At 45.0% G+C, this 24,531-nt stretch overlaps 1 protein-coding gene and 1 pseudogene across 3 annotated transcripts in view; one reads left to right on the top strand and one right to left on the bottom strand.

Moving 5' to 3' along the window:
• Bmerb1 (bMERB domain containing 1) overlaps window positions 1–24,531 on the top strand; it is a 68,967-nt gene that overhangs the window by 33,064 nt on the left and 11,372 nt on the right. For 2 of the 3 annotated variants that reach the window (XM_041676517.1, XM_041676518.1), the window contains exons 2-3: window positions 4,366–4,489; window positions 23,818–23,891. In XM_041676517.1, the coding sequence (XP_041532451.1) occupies window positions 4,366–4,489; window positions 23,818–23,891 (198 nt within the window). The remainder of the gene's footprint in view (window positions 1–4,365; window positions 4,490–23,817; window positions 23,892–24,531) is intronic. The other variant, XM_041676519.1, reaches the window with a different exon arrangement.
• Window positions 9,605–12,802, bottom strand: LOC121463966 (annotated as a pseudogene).

Consider the following 24,531-nt stretch of genomic DNA (forward strand, 5'->3'; position numbering starts at 1 on the left):
TGGTAGAATTGCCATTTTTACTATGTTGATCCTCCCAATCCAAGAGCAAGGGAGATCCTTCCATTTTCTGGTATCCTCTTCAATTTCTTTCTTCAATGCCTTAAAGTTCTTGTCAAATAGATCTTTCACTTCCTCGGTTAGAGTTACCTCAAGATATTTTATGCTGTTTGTGGCTATTGTGAAAGGTGATGCTTCTCTGATTTCCCTCTCTGCTTCCATATCCTTTATGTATAAGAGGGCGACTGATTTTTTGGAGTGGATCTTGTATCCTGCCACATTACTAAAGGTGTTTATCAGCTGTAAAAGTTCTTTGGTGGAGTTTTTGGGGTCGCTTATGTACACTATCATATCATCTGCAAATAACGAAAGCTTAACTTCTTCCTTTCCAATTCAAATTCCCTTGAATCCCTTATGTTGTCTTATTGCTATTGCTAGAATTTCAAGCACTATATTGAAGAGGTATGGCGAGAGTGGACAGCCTTGTCGTGTTCCTGATTTTAGTGGGATGGCTTTGAGTTTCTCTCCGTTTAATTTAATGTTAGTTGTCGGCTTGCTGTAAATAGCTTTTATTATATTTAGGTATGACCTTTGTATCCCTAATCTCTCCAAGACTTTTATCATAAAGAGATGTTGAATTTTGTCAAATGCTTTTTCAGCATCTAATGAAACGATCATGTGGTTTTTTTTCTTTCAGTTTATTTATATGATGGATTACATTGATAGATTTTCGTATGTTGAACCAGCCCTGCATCTCTGGGATGAAGCCTACTTGATCATAATGGATAATTTTTCTAATGTGTTCTTGGATTTGGTTTGCCAGTATTTTATTGAGGATTTTTGCATCGATGTTCATGAGTGAGATTGGCCTGTAATTCTCTTTCTTGGTTGAGTCTTTGTGTGGTTTTGGTATCAGGGTAACTGTAGCTTCATAAAAGGAATTTGGTAATGACTCTTCTGTTTCTATATTGTGAAATACATTAAGGAGTATAGGTATTAGGTCTTCTTGGAAGTTCTGGTAGAATTCCGCATTGAAACCAAGTTCTGGTAGAATTCCGCATTGAAACCATCTGGTGTTGGGCTTTTTTGGTAGGGAAGTTTTTGATAACAGCTTCTAATTCTTCGTGACTAACAGGTCTATTTAGATTGTTCACCTGGTCCTGGTTTAACTTTGGTATATGGTATTTATCTAAAAAAGTGTCCATTTCTTTTACATTTTCCAGTTTTGTGGCATACAGGCTTTTGTAGTAAGACCTAATGATTCTCTGAATTTCCTCTGTGTCTGTGGTTATGTCCCCCTTTTCATTTCTGATCTTATTAATTTGCATATTCTCTCTCTGCCGTTTGATTAGTTTGGATAGGGGTTTAGCAATCTTGTTGATTTTCTCCAGGAACCAGCTTTTTGTTTCATTGATTCTTTGGATTGTTTTCTGTGTTTCTATTTTGTTGATTTCAGCCCTCAGTTTGATTATTTCCAGTCTTCTACTCCTCCTAGGTGAGTCTGCTTCTTTTTTTTCTAGAGCTTTCAGGTGGGCTGTTAATTCTCTAATGTGAGCTTTCTCTGTTTTCTCTAAGTGGGCACTTAGTGCTATGAACTTTCCTCTTAGGACTGCTTTCATAGTGTCCCATAAGTTTGAGTATGTTGTTTCTTTATTTTCATTGAATTCAAGGAAGACTTTAATTTCTTTCTTTATTTCTTCCTTAATCCAGGTATGGTTCAGTAGTTGACTGTTCAGTTTCCATGAGTTTGTAGGCTTTCTAGGGGTAGCATTGTTGTTGAATTCTAACTTTAATCCATGGTGATCTGATAAGACATAGGTGGTTACTAATATTTTTTTGTAACTGTGGAAGTTTGCTTTGTTATCGAGTATGTGGTCAATTTTTGAGAAGGTTCCATGAGCTGCAGAGAAGAAGGTATATTCTTTCCTATTTGGGTGGAATATTCTATAGATGTCTGTTAAGTCCAATTGATTCATTACCTCCATTAATTCTCTAATTTCTCTGTTAGGTTTCTGTCTGATTGACCTGTCCATTGGTGAGAGAGGAGTGTTGAAGTCTCCTACTATTAGTGTGTGCGGTTTGATGGCTGCCTTGAGTTTTAGTAATGTTTCTTTTACGTATGTGGGTGCTTTTGTATTAGGGGCATAGATATTCAGGATTGAGACTTCATCCTGATGAATTGTTCCTGTTATGAGTACAAACTGTCCCTCTCCATCTCTTCTGATTGATTTAAGTTTGAAGTCAACTTTGTTAGAAATTAGTATGGCCACACCTGCTTGTTTCTTAGGTCCATTTGCTTGATAAGCCTTTTCCCAGCCCTTTACTCTGAGTAGGTGCCTGTCTTTGTGGTTGAGGTGTGTTTCTTGTAAACAGCAGAATGTTGGATCCTGTTTTCGTATCCAATCTCTTAGCCTGTGCCTTTTTATAGGTGAGTTGAGTCCATTGACATTAAGTGATATTAATGACCAGTGGTTGTTAACTCCGATCACTTTTTTAGTAGTAGAGTTTGTGCGTTTCAATTTTTGATTTTTTTTTTGGTATTGACATAGATCCTGTTTTAATTTTTGATTCTTAAATTTTTTTGGTTGAGTTGTAAATTTTTCTTCATTCCCCCACCCCTTTTCTCTCTCCTCCCCTTCTACCCTCTCCCATGGTCCCCATGCTTCCAATTTACTCAGGACATCTTGTCTTTCTCTACTTCCTATGTAAATTATATCCATGTATGTCTCTTCCTTGTTGTCTAGGTTCTCTGGGATTGTGAACTGTAGGCTGGTTTTTCTTTGCTTTATGAGTGAGCACATATGATATTTGTCTTTCTGGGTTTGGGTTACCTCACTCAATATGTTGTTTTCTAGATCTATCCATTTGTCCGCAAATTTCAAGATGTTATTATCTTTTTCCACTGTGTAGTACTCCATTGTGTAAATGTACCACATTTTCCTTATCCATTCTTCAGCTGAGGGGCATCTAGGTTGTTTCCAGGTTCTGACTATGACATGTCTTGTATTCTGCTGTTCATTTGTTGTTCCTGATCATTTTCTCATGATTTCTGTTTCTATAATTCCCTTGGCTTGTGTTTTCTTTATTGCCTCTATTTCAGTTTTTGAGTCTTGAATAGTTTCTTTCATATGTTTTACTGATTTTTCTTGGTTTTCTTTAAGGAATTTACTGATGTCTTCCAATTTTTTGACTGTGTTTTCCTCCATTTCTTTGAGGGAATTTTTCATTTCCTCTTCAAGGGTCTCAGACATTCTCCTAAAGTTATTTTTTTAGGTCATTTTTTCCTGCTTTATCTATATTTGATTGTTCAAGTCTTGCTGTTGTAAGCCACTAGTTTTATTGGTGTCATGTTACTCTTTGTGGTGTTGAGTGTGTTACCATCTTTTCCTCTGATTGGCTGTCTCTCTGATGATCAATCTTCCAGGTGCCAGTGGATCCAAGGCTCAGATGGTTGCTCCTTGTGGTGCAGTCAGGATTATGGTTCCAATCACCCCAGAGGTCACTCCGTGTTCCTGGAGGTTGTTCAGCACTCTTGGGGGTCGCTCTGTTGTACTGGGGGGTCATTCGGGCTTGTTCCCATGGAGGCTGCTTGCTTGGGACTGCTCCCGCTGAGGTCCCTGAAGTCGCTGCCTTGAGCCTGCTCCTGTAGAGATCACTGGTTCAGTCCCGCTTCTGCAGAGGTTGCTAGCTCAGGCCTGTTCCTGTAGATGTCCCTGGTTGGGCCCAGTCCCGCAGAGGTCTCTGGCTCCAGTCTGCTCCCTCAGAGGTCCCGGACTCACACCTGGACCCACAAAGGTCACTGGTTTGGGCCTGCTCTGGTAGAGGTCACTGACTCAAGCATGCTCCTGTGGAGGTTGCTGCCTCGGGCCTGGGCCTGCTTCGGCTCAGGTCGCTGACTCGCTGGCTCAGGCCTGCTCCCACAGAGGTCTCTGGCTCTGGCCTGTGAAAGAAGAAGCACACCTTCTCTCTAATCATGTATCAGAGGCTCCCCTTTCTCTTCACCTCGTTATGCTGGGACACAAGTCACGTTTCCTGGATTTGGAAGGATCCTTTGCTCACACCCGCTGTCAGCCCAGTTCACGTCTCTGCCCCTGTGGTGTGTTACGGCTGCTGGGGTTTTGGCTGCTCCCCAGAGCAATAGCACAATTTTCCCTGTAGAAATTCTTATTTTTTTGGAGAGACAGGATCTCACTGTGTGTTCCAGATGAAACTCGAACTCACAACCCTCCTGCCTCCTGTGTGTTCCAGATGGAACTCGAACTCACATCTTTAGTATCTAGGATAAAGAAACACACCCCCATGCCTGGTGGGAATTTTTGAAAGCCCTCATGGCATTAGCGTCCTGACACCAGTTTCCTGTTCACACAGGCCAGCTGGACATCATCTCCATGGCTGAGACCAGTATGATGCCAGAGGAGATCGAGCTGGAGATGGTGAAAATCCAGCGTCTCCGTGAAGTCCTGGTCCGTCGAGAGTCAGAACTCAGGTTCATGTGAGTGAGTGGGGAAACAAGGTAGAGGTGTGTAGGACGGAAGTGTCCTGAAGAACAAGGGGTGACGGAACATCATGTACTAACATTGAGCCCTTATAGGCACTAAGAGAACCCCTCATGGGTACCACATGTTCAAGGAATTAAACTCAGTTTTCTTCCTTCCTTCCATCCCCACCCCCTTTTTTTTCCTTTCTTGGTTTTGATTTTTTAAGACTGTTTCTTTGTGTAGCCCTGGCTGTCCTGGAAATTACTATGTAGATGAGGCTGGCCTTGAACTTAGAGATCTGCCTGCCTCTGCCTCCTGAGTGCTGGGATTAAAGGTATTGCCACCATGCCTGGCTTAAACTCAGTTTTCTTGATTTAAAAAAGTTTAAGGGAAGAAAGTAGAAAACCAACAAATTATTAAAAAATACATCCTGGTTTCTTTGGTGAGGGTAGATAGGGTTGGAGTCACCATGGAAGATATATACAGGTGGCACCTACAGTCTTCTCCTTCTGGAAATCCCAGGGCTTCTGGGACCCTTAAGAAATTTGTCTTTATGTTGGGCAGTGGTGGCACATAGCTTTAATCCCAGCACTTAGGAGGCTGATGTAGGCAGATCTCTGAGTTTGAAGCCAGTGTGGTCTACAAAGCAAGTTCCAGGACAGTCAAGAATACACAGAAAACCCATTTCAAAAAAATAATAATATAAAATAAAAATAAACCAAAACCAAAAGAAACAAAGAAAGAAAGAAAAGAAAAAGAAAAGAAAGAAATTTGTCCTTATGTTTCAGCTTTGCTATTTTAAGTGGGAAGTACCAGAAAGTGGTTAGTTAAGGTATTTCTCAAAAGCTTTGCTCTCTGGCCTGTCATGTGATAGACACATTTTGTTGTATTGAGAAACTCTTCTAACTTCCCATCTCCTTGGGCTTGAGCTGGGCTGGCTTACCGGCTCACAGGTTAATCTTAGAATTTTGACAATGTAGGGCCCTAGGGGTGCTATGACAGCTACACCCCGATGAAACTATGAAGGTATGTGTACACATAAGTGTGCACATGCAATCGTGTATACATACTAATGCATGTATGCACACGTATGTGGGGAAAGGCAGCTTCTTATTTTGAGTTAGCAGAAAGAGTAAGCAAAGGTTTGCTGTGGGGACCACCAGCAGCATTCCAGGGAAATATGTAATCAGGATGACTAGTCTGTGAACGTAAAGCCTCTTACTTGTTCTAAGGAGATGTGGTATGATGTTTAGAGGTAAGTTTTAAATTATCTAAAATACGTATAAATTATATGCTTTGCTCAAATATTAATTTTATATGCAAAAAAGAACCTTAGATTCTTACTAGACCCTAAAGAGGTGGGTATTGTCATCTATTTCTTATTTTGTTTTGTTGTGGGACAGTGTCTCAGTATGTATCCCAGGCTGGCCTCTCAGGTTTTGGTTGAGTGCTATGTGTACTACCATGTCCACCCGCTAAACAAGGCTAGCTGGCTTCCAAACCCACATCTCTTTTCCTGGCACTCATTAGGGTGGAGTACCCACAGGGGCTGCCCTGGTGTGAGCTGAACAGGCAAAGCTTGGCCAGCCTGGGCTTTGCTGGCCCCCTGGGCTTTGCTGCCCTCATGTGCAGGAAGGGAGGTGATCTGGGTCTCTAGAGCTTAGGATCCCTGGGGAAGGAGCAGGGGGTCTCCCAAGAGAAAAGATATTTTTAAAAACTGTTTACTGTGCTTGGATTCTAAATGCTCACTGTGTGCCTGTTAGAACCCTAGGGAAATGAAACAGCACTTCTGAACACCAGGGTCTGCAAAGATGTGCAGGCATCTTTCCTGGCTCTGTGATGGTCTCTAGAACCAGAGAGAACATGCGAGACTCCTAAACTTGAATATACTTTGCCCAAGTGAAGATGCATATACTATGCATCAAGCAAGAGCTGTGCTTGTGTGTGTGCTGCAGAGCCCCTAACCCATGCACACAGTGGGCTAGTCCTGCTCAAATTCCTAAGCAAGCATCCTGCCCAGGCTGTTAGACCTGCTCTGAGGTAAACATGCTAAGCGCACAGACGCCATGGGACCCATGAATTAACCTGTGCTCCACAATTCAGGTGGCCATGTGCAGATCCTTTTCAGACCAGGTCTGGGAACAGCTGCCATCATTCCTCTATTTCTTCCTTAGTTTGTTACTCTCTTTCCTCTGGATGCAAAGCCCATCCTTGTCTTTCCCCGGCCAGAATGTTGAGTAGTAGGAGAGGAAAATTTACCCATTCTCTGAGTGCTGGTGAGAACTCAGGAGCCTCTCCTAGTACTTGGGCCCAAGGCAAGGCAGCTAAGAGCTACTGCTTCCTAGGGCCTCTGAAATGTCACACAGTGCGCCCTACTCATAGTATAGTTCATTCACAGAAACCAACAAAAATGTTCTACTTTCCCCTGCATGGATGTAGAATCTGAGGCAATAGAGACACAACTGCCTCGAGGTCAGTAGCCAGCGCACAACAGAAGTACAGCTGGGACTCGTGTCTGTCTCGGAGGCAGAGTCTTGCCCTGAAGCAAATCCCAATGCAAGGATTCTCTGTCCCTGGATTGTTCAGCTCCTCCAGAGCAGAGCTCAACTCCTGCTTGGATGTCCGCACGCCCATACCAGGTTTCTTTTGCTTCACATCTTTGTCAGGTCCCCAAGAAACCTGGGACAAGGCTCACTCAGTACCTAAACCATGCATTGCACTACAGAGCCCTCCCTGCCTGTTCTCTGAGTGTCAGCACCCATGGGCTCTCAAAAGGAGTCTGGGGACAGCTTCTTTCTCATCTACAGCACTCTGATATTTTCAGACCTTAGCTACAGCCACCTGATGTCTTCCGAGTGTGTTAGGCTTCTGCCCCATACCTGCCCAGGGTTGCTCACCAACACTCCTAGTTCTTTAGCTGAGTGCTACCAGCCACTTCTAGATTCTCAGAAACCGCACTTCCAGTCAGCCCAGGGAGGAGCCACCTCCTCACCAACCAGCACCGACCCAAGTCTCTGAGCTGTGACCAATGCTCTTCATCTACCCATCACATCCTTCTTATCAACATTTCCCGCCCACCTCCTCGTACCACATGCCTGCTCACTGCTGTGCCCCATCAAAACAGCTGCTAACTGCCAGGTTCTCCCAGCATCACCAGCTACAGAGTCCTGGCTCCTTCCAGCATGGCTCACCACCACCCCCTACCCTAAACCTCTCCAGCCTATGGGCCGGGCTTTGCTTCCCTTTCCCCAGCTTCTTCTTTTCTATACAACTTGGCCATGTGCTCCCTTTGTCCTCTGCTCCTGGCTCCAGGTCCCCTCTCTTGCCCTCTCTCTTCTCTCATTCTTCTTCCTGCCCCCATGGCCTGGTTCAGTCTGGACCCTTCCAGATACCTCTGCTGAACTCTCCGTCTTATCTATTACAATAAACCCCTTCTCCCACCATGTGTTGAGTTGAGGGCTCAGAGCAAACACAAGTCATATTGGACAGTGTCCTTTCTTTGAACAGAAACTGTTGGCAGCTTTCTGTTATGCCAACAAATACCTGGGATAATTGATTCATAAACCGAGAGGACTCTCTGGGTTCACCATTTCACGTCTGTAATCAGTTGGTCTCATTGTTGTGAGCCTGGAAGAAGCAGAATACCCTGGAAAGGAGAGATGGGGGTCCCAAAATCTTCTGCTAAAGAATTCCCCCCATGGTCTTCCTCTCACTAGGTCCCACCTCTTAAAAGTCCTCACTGCCTTCTAAGAGTACCATCTTGGAACTATGCCTTTAACACGTAGGCCTGTGGGGGACATTCTAGATCCAGGATACAGAGTGATGCTTTGGGACTTGCAGATCATAGTGTGATGATCCTGCTACCAAGCTGTTGATTGCCTTGGCGGGTTACTTAGTCTAGGGTTAGTAACCCACCTAGCAGTTCAGTTATTCCAGGGTCACGGAGAGGCACTACCTGGAAGATATGAGCTAGGAAAGAGGAAGGAGGCTAAGCGGGGGTTCTTGTCAAAGCCTCCATTTATTAGAGACAGGGTACAACTTATATAGGGTAAAGAGTTGGGGGATGGGCACAGGGGCCTGGGCTCTTGCCGCGTGGTTCACGTTGGTCACATGGTCCGAGTTGGTCACGTAGGCAGGAGGTTATCTTCGGTCAGGTCACTGTAGGCCAAGAAGTCACGAGTTGACACACCTAGATCTTTAGATAGTTTGAAATGTGGGATGGGTTCCGCTAACAGCTCTCCACTAACAGCCAATTTGGGTGTGGGGTAGGCTCTGTCAATAGAACGATTCCTAACACAATTATGGGTGTGGGGTTCTCTGCAGACTCCCCAGGGTGATGGTTCCTGTAATGATTTTAGGAGGAAATTGGCTCCTAACACCAAGCCTTCTCCACTATAACAGGCTGCACCCACAGACAGTGAGCCCGCGTAAGATCCTCTACTCTTTTTTTTTAGAATAACAAAAAATATTTTACTAAAATAAAAGATTTACAGACGTTTCCAGATAAACCATACAAAATAGTCACAAGCTTTTCTTCTTCTTTTGGGGGGGGAATGGGGCAGAGAATCTACACTTAACAGCAAAGTCACAGTGTTATTAGTGAGGGATGTGATGTTTATTTATGTTCCCATTTTGGTTCAGACAATCAAGCTTGTCCATATACAGGGTCTAAAGTTAGACTTGGCTAGAGAGCATATTCTAAAAAACTGATTAGCTGCATTTAACCACTGCAATTAGATCCCATAAGAGGGGGAGGGAGAAAGGAAACCATAAAATTAAAATAAAACTTTCCCCCTAAAAAATAAAATAAAAAGACCCATACCGCTGGCAACTAACCCTGACAACTGCCTTCATTCACAGTGCTTTGTACTTAAACCATGATGGGGAAATGAATCCAAGCAGTCACTGCTTTTAAACACTTCACAACAACCTGAATGACACTTCTAGCCTCTGCTCATGCTTTCCAACAGTGAATCAGGACAAGACACAGATCTGCTAGTGTGCAAAGATGACGGTGCCTGGGCTTTTATTCTGCAATGTTTCTAAGACTGTGTCCATTAAATGAAAACAAAAAAGGAAGAGTATCGGCAGAACAGGAGAAGTGATGTACACTTGATGATCTGATAGACTTAAATATTATTCATGGCATATAGCCTAGTCCATGCTCTCACTGTTTCTATGACGTGGGCTTCATTGGTCTTCCACTGCTCGGCTACATCATTTGCCAATGGATCATCTGGATTAGGAGCACTTAACAGAGCCTGGATTGATAGCAGAACTATGCGAATCTGCAGTGCTGGGGACCGCTTATCTTTCAAAATATGTAAACATATTCTTCCCAACTTGTCTACATTAGGATGATAAATTTTGGTCCTGAAATGTACTTTAGGTGCTGCCATTGGGTATTCCTCTGGAAGGAATAGTTCAAGTTTAAAAGTCCCTCCCTCAAAGGGGGAATCCTGGGGGCCAGCAATGACCACATGAAAATAACGGGATTGCTCTCCTCTGGTTCTGCTTTAATGCCAGGAACTGGTTCTGCCAGCAAACGCTGGGTTTCCTTGATGATCCTGCAGGGCAGCCCAGCCCTCTTGTCAGAACCTGAGTTCGGCCTCTGCTCTCGTCTCCGGCTCTGCTCGCCTCACTCCAGGACCCTCTACTCTTTATTGTTTTGTTTTGTTTTGTTTTGCCAGCTATTTTGTCCTAACAGGAAAAATAAATATGACACTCACAATAGTGGTTTTTAATCTTCCTGGGCCCTGGCACACATCAAGTGCTTCCTAACAGGGTATATCAAGACAGCCAGGTCCATACAGTCAAGTTATACACCACAGTCAGGCTCATAGGCCATGATCAGATGCATAGCCTGATCATAAAGGTGCCCCAGTGGTGTGTGTTTCCCAATCTGAGCACCCAATATGTCTTCTCTGTATCTTCCCTTTAGCTTGCCCTATGGCTTTGATCCTACAAAATGCCATTTTGAGATCTCTTTGCTGAGGTTTGTTGATCTTTATGAACTTTCCCTCTAAGAAGTCAGGGAGCCCCTAGATCTCAGAGGACCTCCATACAGCAATCAACAGGTAGCTGGGGGCTAATGGCTGGGGCTGTTCTCTCTAGGACATGCACATCTCTCCTATCCTGTCTGCTGCTACAACCTCAGGCACATTCTCTTTCCCTTCATCCCAGCCAGGGATGAATCGCATCATTGACTTCTAATAACTAAACAGCCCTTGGCTGCCTGGCTCAGCTCTCTGTCTTATATCCCTCCCTGCTCCTGCTGTTTATCTGAGGTACCCTCAGCCTCCCAGTGGGCTGAGCCGCTTATCTCCACTTTGCACCTGCTAGTTGGATTTTCATAAAAGATGTGTGGGCTGCCTCTCAGCTTGCTCCAGGTGGTGGCAGCTTTTAATGGCATCAGGCAAGGAAAATGATAGACCGAAGGGTACATCTCAGGAGTGAGGTCCTGGCCTCTAGTATTTCCCCAGAACCACTTCATTTAGGAACATGAGGTTTGAGGAAGAGCTCAAGTCTTAGGAACCAGCAGAGATCCCAAGAGGGGCAGAAGGTGGCCACACTGTAGATGGCAGCCATGCTCGAGGAAGATTCTCTGTGCATTGGTGTATTAATCTTCATCACAAATCTTGTGGGGGTGTGAAAGAACATGACCCCCAAAGGGAGTGGCATTGTTAGGAGCTAGCTGTGGCCTTGTTAGAGGAAGTGTCACTGTTGGGTGGGCTTTGAGGTCTCCTTTCTCAAGCTTTCCTCAGTGGGACAGTCAGTTGACTTCCTGCTGCCTTCTGGTCAAAGTGTAGTACTCTCAGCTACAGCACCACGTCTGCCTGCACGCAGCCATGCTCCCTGTCATGATGATAATGGGTGGAACCTCTGAAACTGTAAACTGGTCACCTTAATTAAATGTTTTATTTAAGAGTTTTTGTGGTCATGGTATCTCTTCATAGCAATAGAAACCCTAACTAAGATACCTCTAAAGGCAGATGATGTCACAAACTCATCTTATACATGAGAACCTGGAGCACAGAGAGATTAAGTTACTTGCTCAAGCTTGCATGGCTTCTGATAAAACAGATGATAGTGGTATAACTATCAGCTCTCTGGGAGTGAGGGTAGGGACAAATCATTGGTCTCAATCCTTGAACTTCTCAATGGTTTTAGGTCTAGTTTCTTTTTTAATTTATTTATTTTATTTTATGTACATTGATGTTGGGTCCCCTGGAACTGAAATTATACACAGTTGTGAGTTGACGTGTGGGTGCTGGGAATTGAATCCAGATCCTCTGGAAGAGCAGTCAGGGCTCTTAACCACTGAACCAGATGTAGTTTCTATTACCAACTGTGTGGCCTAGATTCATCCCCAGTTCCTCTCTCTGACCAGAAGTCCCACCTCTTCTCTCCTGTCTAGCTATTGGCTGTTCAGCTCTTTATTAAACCAATCACAGAGATACATCTTCACAGTATAAACAAATTTTCTGCAACAGGGGATTGTGGGATGGGTTTGGGTGGGGCAAAGAGAGAAATATACCTTACCTAACAAGCCTTTGGTGTTCCAGCTTCATGGTCAAGCAAGGGTCAGGTAACTCCAGGTTACCATAACCTGTTTCAGGCCTGGAGCTGTGATCCAGGTAGGATGACTGCCTAAGCCTGCACAAGACTGAAGGGTTAATCCCTTTTGTGGTCAATTCCTGAGCCACAAAAGTAGTCCAGGAACTGAGTGCACTGGTTGTTCCAGCACTTGGGAGGCAGAGGCAAGAGGACAGTGTGAGATGGAGGCCAGCTTGGTAACTTAGTAAGACCCTCCTTTCCACCCATAAACTATCTCTCCAGTCTTTGAACCAGGATCCTGAACACGCTAGGTAAGTGCTCTACCACTGCACTGTGTCCCACACCCAATTGATTTTGTTGTTAAGCCGGTCTTGCTATATCACAAAGGGAGGAGAGAAATGGGGAGATAATTACCCTACAAAAATTCTCACAGACGAGCAACAGATGGAAGACTCCACAGTGTTCATAAAACTCAAAACAAAATCAGAAGCAGCTCAGATCTTATAGCAGTAGAAAGCACAAATTGATTATAGCCTGGTTATATGGTGAAATAATATACACCCATGTGTACACACCAGTTTCAGGCATGCACATACATGGTACACAGTGACATGTCTGGTGCAGAAACACGAGGACTTCAGGTTAATCTCCAGAATTGACATAAAAAGGGGGTGCGTGGTGGAGGTGGTGCTGGTGCTGGTTGTACTGGTGGTGGTATGTCTATAATTCTAGCCCTGGGAGGTCGAGACAAGAGGAGACTTACCAGTCATCCAGCTTAATTTAATCAGTAAGCTCCAGGTCAATGCGAGAGCCTGTTTCAGAATATAAGGTGGTTGGTATATGAGGTTCCCCCTGGACTTCACATGCATACACAGATTCAAATTCACAAAAACAAAAAAAAAAACATGATAGGTAAAAGACTTGTATAAGGATGGAAATTCACAAAAATCAAAGACTATAACAATACAGGCATTTAATAAGGACATCACATAAAATAAAATTTACATAAACAATTAACCAGCTCGCTGTACCACTTAGCTCTAAGGAAATGAGGGAGCCAGGAGGAGACAGGGTGCAATGTTTTAAGCATCACAGAGCAGTTACCTGGGGCAGGGTGCCAGCCCGCTGTAGCTCTGTGACTCCACCGACTATATATGCTTTCTGCCTCCTTTGTGTATAGTTTACAAACACAGTTTCCTCGACTTTTAACATTTTTGGTAAAATTAGTGTAAAATTTTCTCTTAGCCACTTAAGAATGTACAATTTGGGACTGGAGAGACGGTTCTGTGGTTAAGAGCACTGACTGCTCTTCCAGAGAACTGGGATTCAATTCCCAGCATCCACAGGGCAACTCACACTTGTCTGTAACTCTAGCTCCTGGGCTTCTGACAGCTTCACACAGACATACAAGCAAGTAAAACTCCAATGAACATTTTATATAAAAAAATAGAATATATAGTTTATGGCCAGGGGGCTGTCTTTCTCCAAATAAATGGATCAGTTTTCACAAGAGTGTTGGGTCAATGGAATTGTGTAACAGGTCTTTTTCTGTCCTGTCAGACAGCTCCTAAATACTGACATGGAGACTTCTTATTATTAATTATGAAAGCTCGGCCTATAGCTTAGGCTTGTTCCTAGCTAGTTCTTATAACTTAAATTAACCCATTTATATTCTTCTACATTCTATTACATGATACCACCTCTCTTCCATATTCCACCTCTTGTTTCCTCTTTGGTGAAGAAGGATGCTTAAAAGAAATCCCACACTAGCTCAGAATTGAGAATAATAGAGTTATGTATTTAGGGGTAGACTCACAGATCAGAATCCTCTGCTGGAACGGAGAACAGAAACCGAATCCTGCGCCAGAAAAGAGGCCAGATGCATGCTTTACATCTGCATAAATGGTAGAAGAGGCCACGCCCCAGTGAGTGGCTAACTTAAAGGCTATTGGCTGTATGATTTCCTACAGCATTATGGTCTTAACTGGGTGCATCCAGGGATGGGTTGGGAGTCTCTGGGGGAATAGGGGAGGCATTAAAGCTTGGACTTTTGATGATTAAATAGGAATTGGTTAATCTACAATGTCAACTTGACAGAATCTAGAGTCACCTAGGAGACACACCTCTTGGCATGTCCATAAGGGAGTTTCTGTGGGTGATTGAGATATGAAGACCCATTCTGAATGTAGGCTGGGCTTTTAGCCTTATTGTTTATAAACTGCCCAGCATTTTATCACAGTGGCTGCAGTGAACTTCCTCTTGCTGCAGGAAGCCACCTTCCCCATCTGTGCCCTTCTGTCTTACCACTGTCACTCTGTGTCTGTGTGTATGTGTGTGTTCATATATATGCAGGTGTCCATGTGTGTATGTACATGTGGAGGCCAGAAGTATCTATTAGTGTGTTTATATGTGTATGTGTGCTTTCACATGTGAGTTGGTGCATGTGGAGGTCAGAGAACATCCACATTAGGAACAGTGTCCACCTCCTTTGAGGCAGGGTCTCTCCTTGGCCTTAAGCTCACCAATTTGACTAGAATGGCTAGTCATCAAGCCCCAGAGATTCTCCTGTCTCCACTTCCACATTCTGGGGTTACAGGTACCTGCTACCAAGCCTGACATTTTTACATGTGTACTGGGGATGAAACTCAAGTCCTCACGCTTGTGGGACAAGCATTTTATTAACTGAACCATCTCCCCAGCACCTGATCCTCTTCTCAGAAGCTGTGTCTGTGTTTGTAAGTCTGATATGAGTTCCACAGTCTCTTATTGGATGCTGATCTCAGCAAGGGCCACCAGTATTGAGCCATTTACACTCATTGTTTTCAGCATTAGTGGCAATGTTCAGGATCCCAGATATATGGCCAAGCTCAGTACTGGCTTTCAGTGAAGATTTAGTGAGTGGGTGAGTTCTCAGCTTCCTGCTTCTCCAGGTGTCAGACTGTCCCATCTCAAGCTGCTCTGGGGTCAGTGGGTGTGAGCAGCATGGCTCTGTGTGCAGGGGAGGGCATGCCTAGGCTTCAGGAATGGACAGTGCTGCTCCAGCTCTCGGTGGGCTGTAGGATCAGGCATAGAGACCCAGTCTTAGGCAATGACCATTTGTTCTCTCTACAGTTTTGGAGGCCAGAAGTCTTGACAATCACCGCCCTGGTTCACAGTCGATGCCTCTCTTAGCTGAGGCTCCTGGACAAGAAAGAGCCTTTCCTGCCTTCTGTAGCTCTGGGTTTTGCTATTGTGTGAACTTTTCTGGGGGGGGGGGCATGACCAAACATTTACCCACCCCAGACAGTGCCCAGCTGACCAAAGAAACTATTTTACTAAGCTAGCTTGGTGAATCAACAAACTTATTAGGCCTGTTTTTCAGGAGCAAGGGTGAGGGGTTACTTACCCCTGAAAAGTTTCCCACTGGCATGGATGACCACTCAACTCAGGGTGGCATAGCTGGGTCTCTTCAGGTAACCTTCCATGTACGTCATGCATTCCAGCACCACCTGAGACCACCGGTATCCGGGCAGATTAGGTACAGCTGGGAGGTGCTGCTGGAGACAGTGGGCAGGATCTCAGGTAGACCTTCCTCCCACCCTATTATGGAGGAATCCCAAAGGGCTCCATTCTGAGGGACATTTACAGGTTGACCCAGTTGTCCTGATTAAAATGGTCATAGTGGATTACTCAGTGGATAAAACGCTTGCTGTGGCCACCAGAGTTCAGATGCCAGCACCCACGTAAAAGCTGGTCATGGAGACAAGCACCTATAACCCCAACCCCAGCGAACAGAACCACACAGATTCCTAGGCTCGCTGGCGGCCATCTCTAGATTCTGTAAGAACTGTCTCAGCAATGGAGGTGGGAAGCAATTGAGCCAAATACCCAACCTTTCTGGGCTCCACATATGTATAAACATGGAGCTCCTCCAAACACGCATACACATGCCTGTGTGTGCACGCACACACACACACCACACGCATGTGTGCACGCATGCACGTGCACACACACACACACACACATACACACAACACACACATAAAAAGAGAGAAGACAGCAATGGCCATTATACTCAGAATAGCATCTCACAACACTTGCTTTCCTTGGCTTGTGTTATGCCCAAATCTGCAAAGTCCCCCAAAAGTCAACAAGAATATCGAGTCCCTTATGTAAAAGCAAAGAGCCATTATTTTATGCAAGTTTACACACTCTGCATGTCTAGCGTATTAGAATAAACTGAAAGCTCAGTTAGAGTTGGGTTTTTATATTTGGGGGTGAGGGATTTCTGAGGTTCAGGACCCCTGATTGGCTGACATTTGTCTAGGGGTGTCCTGGTGAGTGTGTGCTGGCAGGTGATCCTGTCTTCAGTGATCGTTAGGCATTTCCTTTGGATGGTCTGTTCTTGGGTGGTGCTCAGGTAATCTCAGTTTGTGGTTCTTCCTGCAACCAGGTATTGCTTCAGGGTAAACTACTGAGACTCAGGCCTCCTAGTTATCTATGGCTGAGTCCTACACTGGCAGGTGATAATGGTTGGAAAAAAAGAACTTCCTTTGGGCAATCTGTTCACATTTAGCTCATCATGGCTGGCTCTCACAGCTTGCAGCTCCTTCCCCAAGTCCTCACTTTACCTCTTTAAATCCATTTTTCACCTCTCTCTTGTGTGTCCAATCTCTCTCTTTAAAAAAAAAAATGTCTTTTTAAATTTTATTTTATTTTTTAAAAAGAAAACAAGCTACCTTTTTCCATTTTATATACCAATCCCAGTTCCCACTCCCTCATCTCCTCCCATACCTTCACTCCCCCATCCACTCTCCAGAGAGGACAAGACACCTTACTCTGAGGAAGGACCAAGGCCCTTCCTATTATATCCAGGCTGAGCAAGATATCCATCCAAAGAGAATGGGTTCCAAAAAGCCAGCACAAGCAGCAGGGACAAATCCTGATGCTACTGCTCGTGGCCCTGCAGTCTGCCCCAGCCATACAACAGTCACCTACATTTAGAGGGTCTAGCTTGGTCCTATGCTGATTCCTTCCATCTACGACTGGAGTTGGTGGCTCCTATTAGCTCAGGTAGACTGTTTCAGTGGTGTCCCTATCATGGTCCTGACCTCTTTGATCATATTTTCACTCCTCCCACTCTTCAGCTGGACTTTGGGAGCTCAGCCCCCAATCTCCCTCTTAAAGAACACCCGTGTGTCCACCTATGGCCCACCTGGGTTCAGGGTAATCTGGATCCTCATTTTAGTCATAGCTGCAACATTCCTAATTAATAAAACTTTTACAAGTGTTCTTGGATCTTGAAAATGAAAACTACCTCAGTGGAGCAGAGATACACCAGGGTCCAGTGAGTTCTCTCTGCTGGTGATTTAATTCATTGAGCAGTTGTAGAGTGCAAGTTACCATGCTGGCTACTAAGGAAACACAACAGAGTGGTCCCCATAGTTCAGAATTCCAGAATGACTTCTAGGGTTCTTCTAAGATGAGTAGAAATTGCTTTTCACATTAGGAGAAAGAGAAAAGTACAGTCAGGATATACCAAGGCATTCTTCTAACAAACACAGATAATTTTGCAGGTTGTCAACATCACACAAGACCCTGCCAAGATAGTGATAAATTAAAACAAAAATGAAACTATTTCACAAGCATGTCTGAACCTAGACAAAGATGTGAGCATTGTTAAATGTAAAGAAACCAGCAAACATCTGTCTTCATCTGATTTCTATTGCTATAAGAAAATACCCAATAGTGAATAATATGTTTTTTAAAGAGAAGTGTATTTGTTTCATGATTCCTGCTAGGGCACAGATGGGTGTCTGTTGAGGGATCTCTGACTACGTCAGAACATGGAATCACATGGTACAAGCATGTGACCTAGAGGTCACAGGGTAAGAGAGGAAGACATTGGAGAGAGACCCAGCTCAGTCTTGAACAACAACTACCCTGAGACCCAACCCACTCCCCAAGAATTAGCACTAACCTTTTCCTACCAGGGTCATTTTGCCCTAACACTGCCTTTATGTTCTGCCTCTTCAGAGTCTGACTCACTTTTAACTTCTTTAGATTATGGGATCAAGTTTCTAGAGCATGAACTTTCAGGAAACAAGCCATATTCAAACCATAATAATGTCCACATCCTGACTCTGATTGGCTACTGACTTCCTCTCCCTACTCAGCCTCGCACTTCTCAATTTGTTTCTACCTTTTATAAAAAAATTAATCGGGTTCATTTATTTAATGTGTTAATATTTTGCCCGCATGTATGTATTTGTATCACCTGTGTGTTTAGTGCCTGTGGAAGTCAGAGGAGCTGAAGTGACAGATGGTTGCAAGCCAGTGTGTGGGTGCTGGGAACTGGACCCAGTGTGTGGGTGCTGGGAACTGAACCCAGGTCCCTTGCAAGAGCATCATGTGCTCTTAAAAGCCGAGACGTCTCTCTAGTCCCCAAAATACATTTTAGTTGAAATAGAATTAAATCACTTTCCCCATCGTTTCCTTCCTCCAGCTCCTCCCACTATCTTCTCTCAAACCCTTTCCATATTCCCCTCATGTCACAGAGATAAGAACAGTCAGTCAGAGAGAAGAAGCCGGTCCAGTTCCGCATGACTCAGTAGTAGGTGTTGGTTCAGACTTCACGAGTCTGACCCCACGTCATTCATAGCACATTACGATTGGGGGAAACTCCCAGGTGATAATTAGCTCAAACCCACGTACACAGTAAAGCTTAAGACATGATCATCAAAACTCTTTGTAAAGTGCATGTGGCACCTTCCTAAATATAAAAACAACTTGGGGTCAGACTCTTGAAGAACTCATAGATTAAGAAAACTGAATTCATATAAAGGGTCTGAGGAGGATCTGATGTGCTCTCAGCCACACAGGTAGTGCAAACATCACCAGGCTAAAGTCACCTCCACTCCCAGCCTTCTCTCCCTTTGAAGCAACACCCTTTGTATTTAACATTTCTGGTTCCTCTAGTGCTTGTCTGTGAGCACAAGGACCTCATGCCCCATAAACTCCTACATCTGCTGGTGCAGCGGCTCTTATGAGACTTGCAGGAGGTGGCTGGAGGCAGCTGAGGGCTTCAGAGGGGACCCTCTGGGCGTTGGTGGGGGCGGGTTCCTGATCCTGTGGGTAGTGGCCCAATTCACCAGTTTTGCAAAAGCATGTGGGAGGGGGCAGGACATCTGCCATTCTGCAGCTGAGATTACTTTCCTCCATCCCTTTGCCATGCCCAGCCCAAGCCCACCAAATTATTTTACTTGGGATTTGTGTGATACGAATCAATTTTTAAAAATAGCATGACTCTCTACCAAATGTTTCACTTACATATTATACAAGACAGAACTGGGCCTGGCTACCCTCCTCACAGTCTCAGCACTTGAGAGATAGAAGCAGGAGGGTCAGAAGTTCAAGGCCAGCCTCAGCTATAAAAGCCTAGGCTACATGACCCCCCCCAAAAAAAATTGGGGAAAGTATTTTATTACCTATGTCAAAAGTATTTTTCACACAGTGAAGAGGTTTTGGATGATAATAGAAACTGCAGAATGGGACTGAAGTATCTCCAAACCCTGCCAAGAAAACCCAGCTCCCAGGCTTACTCCTGGGGCATTGATTCATTTACCCACTTAGGTATTTATTTATCTTGATTTTAGAGACAGGATCCGTCTGTGTAGTTCTTGCTGTCTTGGAACTCACTATGTAGACCAGACTAGCCTCAAATTCTCAGAGATATGCCTGGGTGGGTATGTAACCACACCTGGCCTGATTCTGGGCCACAAAAATGGAACAAAGACGGGGGAAGCTATCTGGGTGACATCTGCATGCAGTGTTCCAGCGGCAACTGTCCCAGCTTATCTTCTCTAGAATCGTGCCAGCTGTATGAACTTGGTTGAGAGAGTGAGAATGAGAATGTGTGCCCTTACAGGCAGTAAGCATTGCACTAGGCGGTGCTGGGACCAGAGACAGGCTGGCAGGACATTGTCAGCTCTGTGTTAGCTTTTGTTGGTGTCAGTGTGAGAGACGAGTAAATTTTGGGAGTAGGGATAGAGGGTATGGAAGGGAGACAGCATTGGCAGTAAGTCTTGGCAGGTGATAGGCCATGGGAGGGCAGGGGAGGCCATTGACAAAATGCAAAGCTGCATCACCCAAACTACCAGTGTTTAACTGGGTTTCTCTCAAAAGACTTAGCACCTTCGATAGATGTCATTACCCTCCTGGTGTCTCGCTCATGGGATTTGAGATTTTCTACTTGCATTGGAAGCCCTAAGTCTTGTTTTGATGGAATCTAGGAATGTGTGCTCTTCTCTATGTCCACCTGCTTGCTTGCTTTCTTAAAAGATCACATATTGACTGAAGTGTGCCATGCAGGAAACAGAAGTCAAGTCCCTTTAAGGAGGGCACATTCTGTTTGGGGAACACAAAAGCTGGGATACCATGAAAGGAAAGGAACTGAACCAGCCTGGGAGCATAGGGAAGGTTCCAGAAGGAGGCCCTGGACTGTTTTGAAGGCTACACAGGAATTAGTTGGAGAGGCAAAGGTGCTCTGACTTAGGAAAGGTTTGGTCACAGATTGGGAAGATGTGGTCCCACAGCTCACAGGCTAAAGGTGAGACAGAAGAGGACAGGGAATGGAGGAGGGTCTTCTGAGGCAACTGTGGTTATATGGTCTCCAAAGAAAGGAGTGACCCATGCAATTAAAATGTACAACCTTTCAAAGTTATCTAGAAAGGTGCTGGGTGGGTCAGGTAGCCCAATGGGAAATCATTTATCTAGTTTGACCAAGGCCCTGGATTCCATCTCTAATACTATACATGTATACTCACACATTTATTATTATTATTATTATTATTATTATTAGTAGTAGTAGTAGTAGTAGTAGTAGTAGTTGTTGTTGTAATAGTAGTAATACTACAAATTTTAAAATTACATAAAAAGGATTTATTGTAAAAATGAAAATAAAAAACTATAGAGAAGGGGCTGGGAATGGCTTAGCCAGCAGATTGCTTGCCATGTAACCATAAAATCCTGAGTTCAGTCACCAAGCCACTACGTGAAAAAGTCAGCATTGCAGGCCTGTAATTCCAGTGCAGGGAAGGTGCATACAGGGGGGTTTGAGGGTTTACGGACCAGCCAATCTAACCCAATCAGTGAGTTCCAGGTTTAGTGAGAGACCCTTTCTCAAAACTAATGTAGTCCCTCTTCTCCCAGGTCAGGGAACACCTCAACCTTCAAAAGTGTCATGCTCTCCTGACTGAATCACCTCTCTCATAAGACAAACAAATTTCAATGACTGTTTAATCTTAACACAAGTTGTGGAGGGCACATTTGAAGCATAGAGCTGCTAATGCGGATTGCCAGATGGGGATGGGGAGGGGGTTCCATGATTAAGAGCACTGACTGCCCTTCCAGAGAACCCGGTGACACCCACATGGCAGCTCACACCTGTTTGTAACTCCAGTACCAAGGAATCCAATGTCCTCTTTGGGCCTCCGTGTGCACCAGGCACACATATGGTAAATATACATACAAGCAGGCATGATGCAAACATGCATACATGTAAAATAAAAGGTAAATTAAAGTTCATATACACCACATACACACAAAAGAATCAAAACTCAGTCTAGAATATTCTTGAACAAAAAAGTAAGTTGTTCTCAAGGGGTTCTGAAGTTCTTTTTGGGAATAAGTGTCTCATCCAGGAAAGATCTGGTTATAACCCAGGATACATCAATGGAGATAACTGATAGCCAGGCCTTCCAGAATGTTCCAGGGGCTTCTCTTTACTCTCTGTACCTTGCTCCCCAGCATGATGGGAGCCAGGGCTCTCTGGAGACTTGTGGGCTCATCCGCACTCCAGGAATAACACTGATGCTTACACTCTGGTGTGCTAGCTAGTTTTTATATCAACTTGACACAAGTTAGAGTTATCTACAAAAGGAACCTCAACTGAGGAAATGTCTCCATCTGAGTGACCTATGGGCAAGTCTGTGGGGGCATCTTCCTGTTTGATGATTGATGTGGGAGGCCCGGATTGTTTCTACATGTCCTGGTTATTGAACCCAGGTTGTCAGGTTTGGCTGAAGGAATGCTCAGAGGGTTGTCTCCTAGGTAATTCTAGATCTAGCCAAGTTGACAGTATTAACTATCAGGACCCTAAATGACATCCTATCATCTCACATATCAAAGGTCTCACATGCTCAGTGCATTTCTTCAAGCCAAACAGCTCTGCTGTATGAATGTGGGCATGTGTTTAGTCTCGCTCGATGTTAGTTAGGATATCTATTGCTGTGATAAACCCTGTGATCAAAAGCAACTTGGAGGGGAAAGGGTTTGTTTCACCTCACAGGTTTTTTTTTTTACATTTTTTCAGGTGGTGCTATCTACATGATGAGTTTTATGGCCTGAAAGGTACTTCCATCGTGGAGTCAGTTGTGCTAAGGTCTAGGGAACTACTAAGGTTACAAACCAACAGGCAGTAGGCAGTCTGTGTCCTTCTGGCAAGCCCTGGCTCATTCAAGGTAGCCTGCTAGAATGTTCTAAGCCAAGTCTTGAAAAATTCCTGGCCTGCCTCTGGCATCAAGAGATGTAGAATAAAGCCTGGGATCCCTACCCTGGTCCTGGGATCCCTACCCTGGTCCTGGGATCCCTACCCTGGCCCTGAGATCCCTACCCTGGCCCTGGGATCCCTACCCTGGCCCTGGGATCCCTACCCTGGTCCTGGGATCCCTACCCTGGTCCTGGGATCCCTACCCTGGCCCTGGGATCCCTACCCTGGCCCTGGGATCCCTACCCTGGCCCTGGGATCCCTACCCTGGCCCTGGGATCCCTACCCTGGCCCTGGGATCCCTACCCTGGTCCTGGGATCCCTACCCTGGCCCTGGGATCCCTACCCTGGCCCTGGGATCCCTATCCTGGCCCTGGGATCCCTACCCTGGTCCTGGGATCCCTACCCTGGTCCTGGGATCTTGGATGCTAGGAGTGGGGTGAAAAACACAGACATTTGTGGTCAGTCACTGGTGGGTATAATCGTTACATGTGTTAAAGACCTTAGCAGGAAGAAGTTCAGAGGCCTCACGGTAGTGAGAGATAAATACACCATACAAAAACAAGGGGCTGAGCCGGGCGGTGGTGGCACACGCCTTTAATCCCAGCACTCGGGAGGCAGAGGCAGGCGGATCTCTGTGAGTTCGAGACCAGCCTGGTCTACAAGAGCTAGTTCCAGGACAGACTCCAAAACCACAGAGAAACCCTGTCTCGAAAAACCAAAAAAAAAAAAAAAAAAAAAAAAAAAAAAAAAAAAAAACAAGGGGCTGGGGGTCACGCTTCTGGCCAAACACGGTGGCACTGTTGTGGAAGGTTCTACGATTTCAAGGATGTGGGGTCTGGCTAGCTGTGGGGGCAGAGGGTTCTACATGCCAGGTTCCTATCCAAGTGCTCTGTTTCCTGGCCTGGACTGTATAAAAGGAGCTTCCAGACTCATGTGGCTACAGAGCCATCTGGTCCCCTGCCTTCCTTCCAATGGTAGACTGTAGTCCCCAGAACTATTGTCCTAAATAACCATCCCCTCCCCCTAAGTTAATTCTTGGGAGGTACTTTGTCACAGCAAGGAAAAAAGCGGTGACTACCCAGACTTACCCAGAAACAGGCTGGTCACTGATCACCCAGGCCTCCTTCAACCAAGTTAAGCAGTCGGCATAGCCTGTGGAAGGGGCATCACTCTCACCAGCCTCCTGGGTTCACACCAGGGTGATGCCAAGGTGTGTTTTCTGAAGTAACGTCTCCTGTGGTGCTCCCTCCCCCACAGGATGGATGACATTCAGCTCTGCAAGGACATCATGGACCTGAAGCAGGAGTTGCAGAACTTGGTCGCTATCCCAGGTAATGTGAGTGACTGCACCCTTTCTTAGCCACTGCCTAGGGCTCCTCACCTGCCCTCTGTATTCACGGGATTGGGAGGAGTGAGGTTGTTGTCTCTTTTCCTAGTGGCGGCTCCATGATTTAAACACAAGTCTATGTAGGGTATGGTGGCACACACCCATAATCTAAGCACTTGGGAGGCAGGAGGCAGGAAGATGGCCCACTCATTCAAAACCAGCCTGGGCTACTGACTGAGACCACACCTCAAACAAACAAGGTAAGCATTAGTTTATGTCAGACAGGGCCACCTTTGACCTTAAGCAAGCCACTTTTTCCCCCCAAGACTCAATTTTTCTTTCTGTGAATGTGGAAGAGTCATATACCTAACATCAATCTCCTGAGGGACTAAGAGGAACAGTTCAATGGCAGATTACTTTCCTAGTATGTGCAGGGACCAGGTTCTGAACATCAGCACTTCAAAAATACGATAAAGCTGCTCAAGTTGAATTATTCCCGAGGTGAATGTACACTTTGGCTCAGACCCATCACTGCCATGTTTCTAATGTGTGGAAACAGGGAGAGTGGAGCGGTCATAAGCTTCATAATGGGGTCAAATCTACATCAGTTGTCAACAATGTTGATTATCTGATCCCTTGTCCTC

This window comes from Microtus oregoni, unplaced genomic scaffold, assembly GCF_018167655.1.
Source record: "Microtus oregoni isolate MIOR12 unplaced genomic scaffold, Mior012 000027F_ref0000203, whole genome shotgun sequence".
NCBI lineage: Eukaryota > Metazoa > Chordata > Mammalia > Rodentia > Cricetidae > Microtus > Microtus oregoni.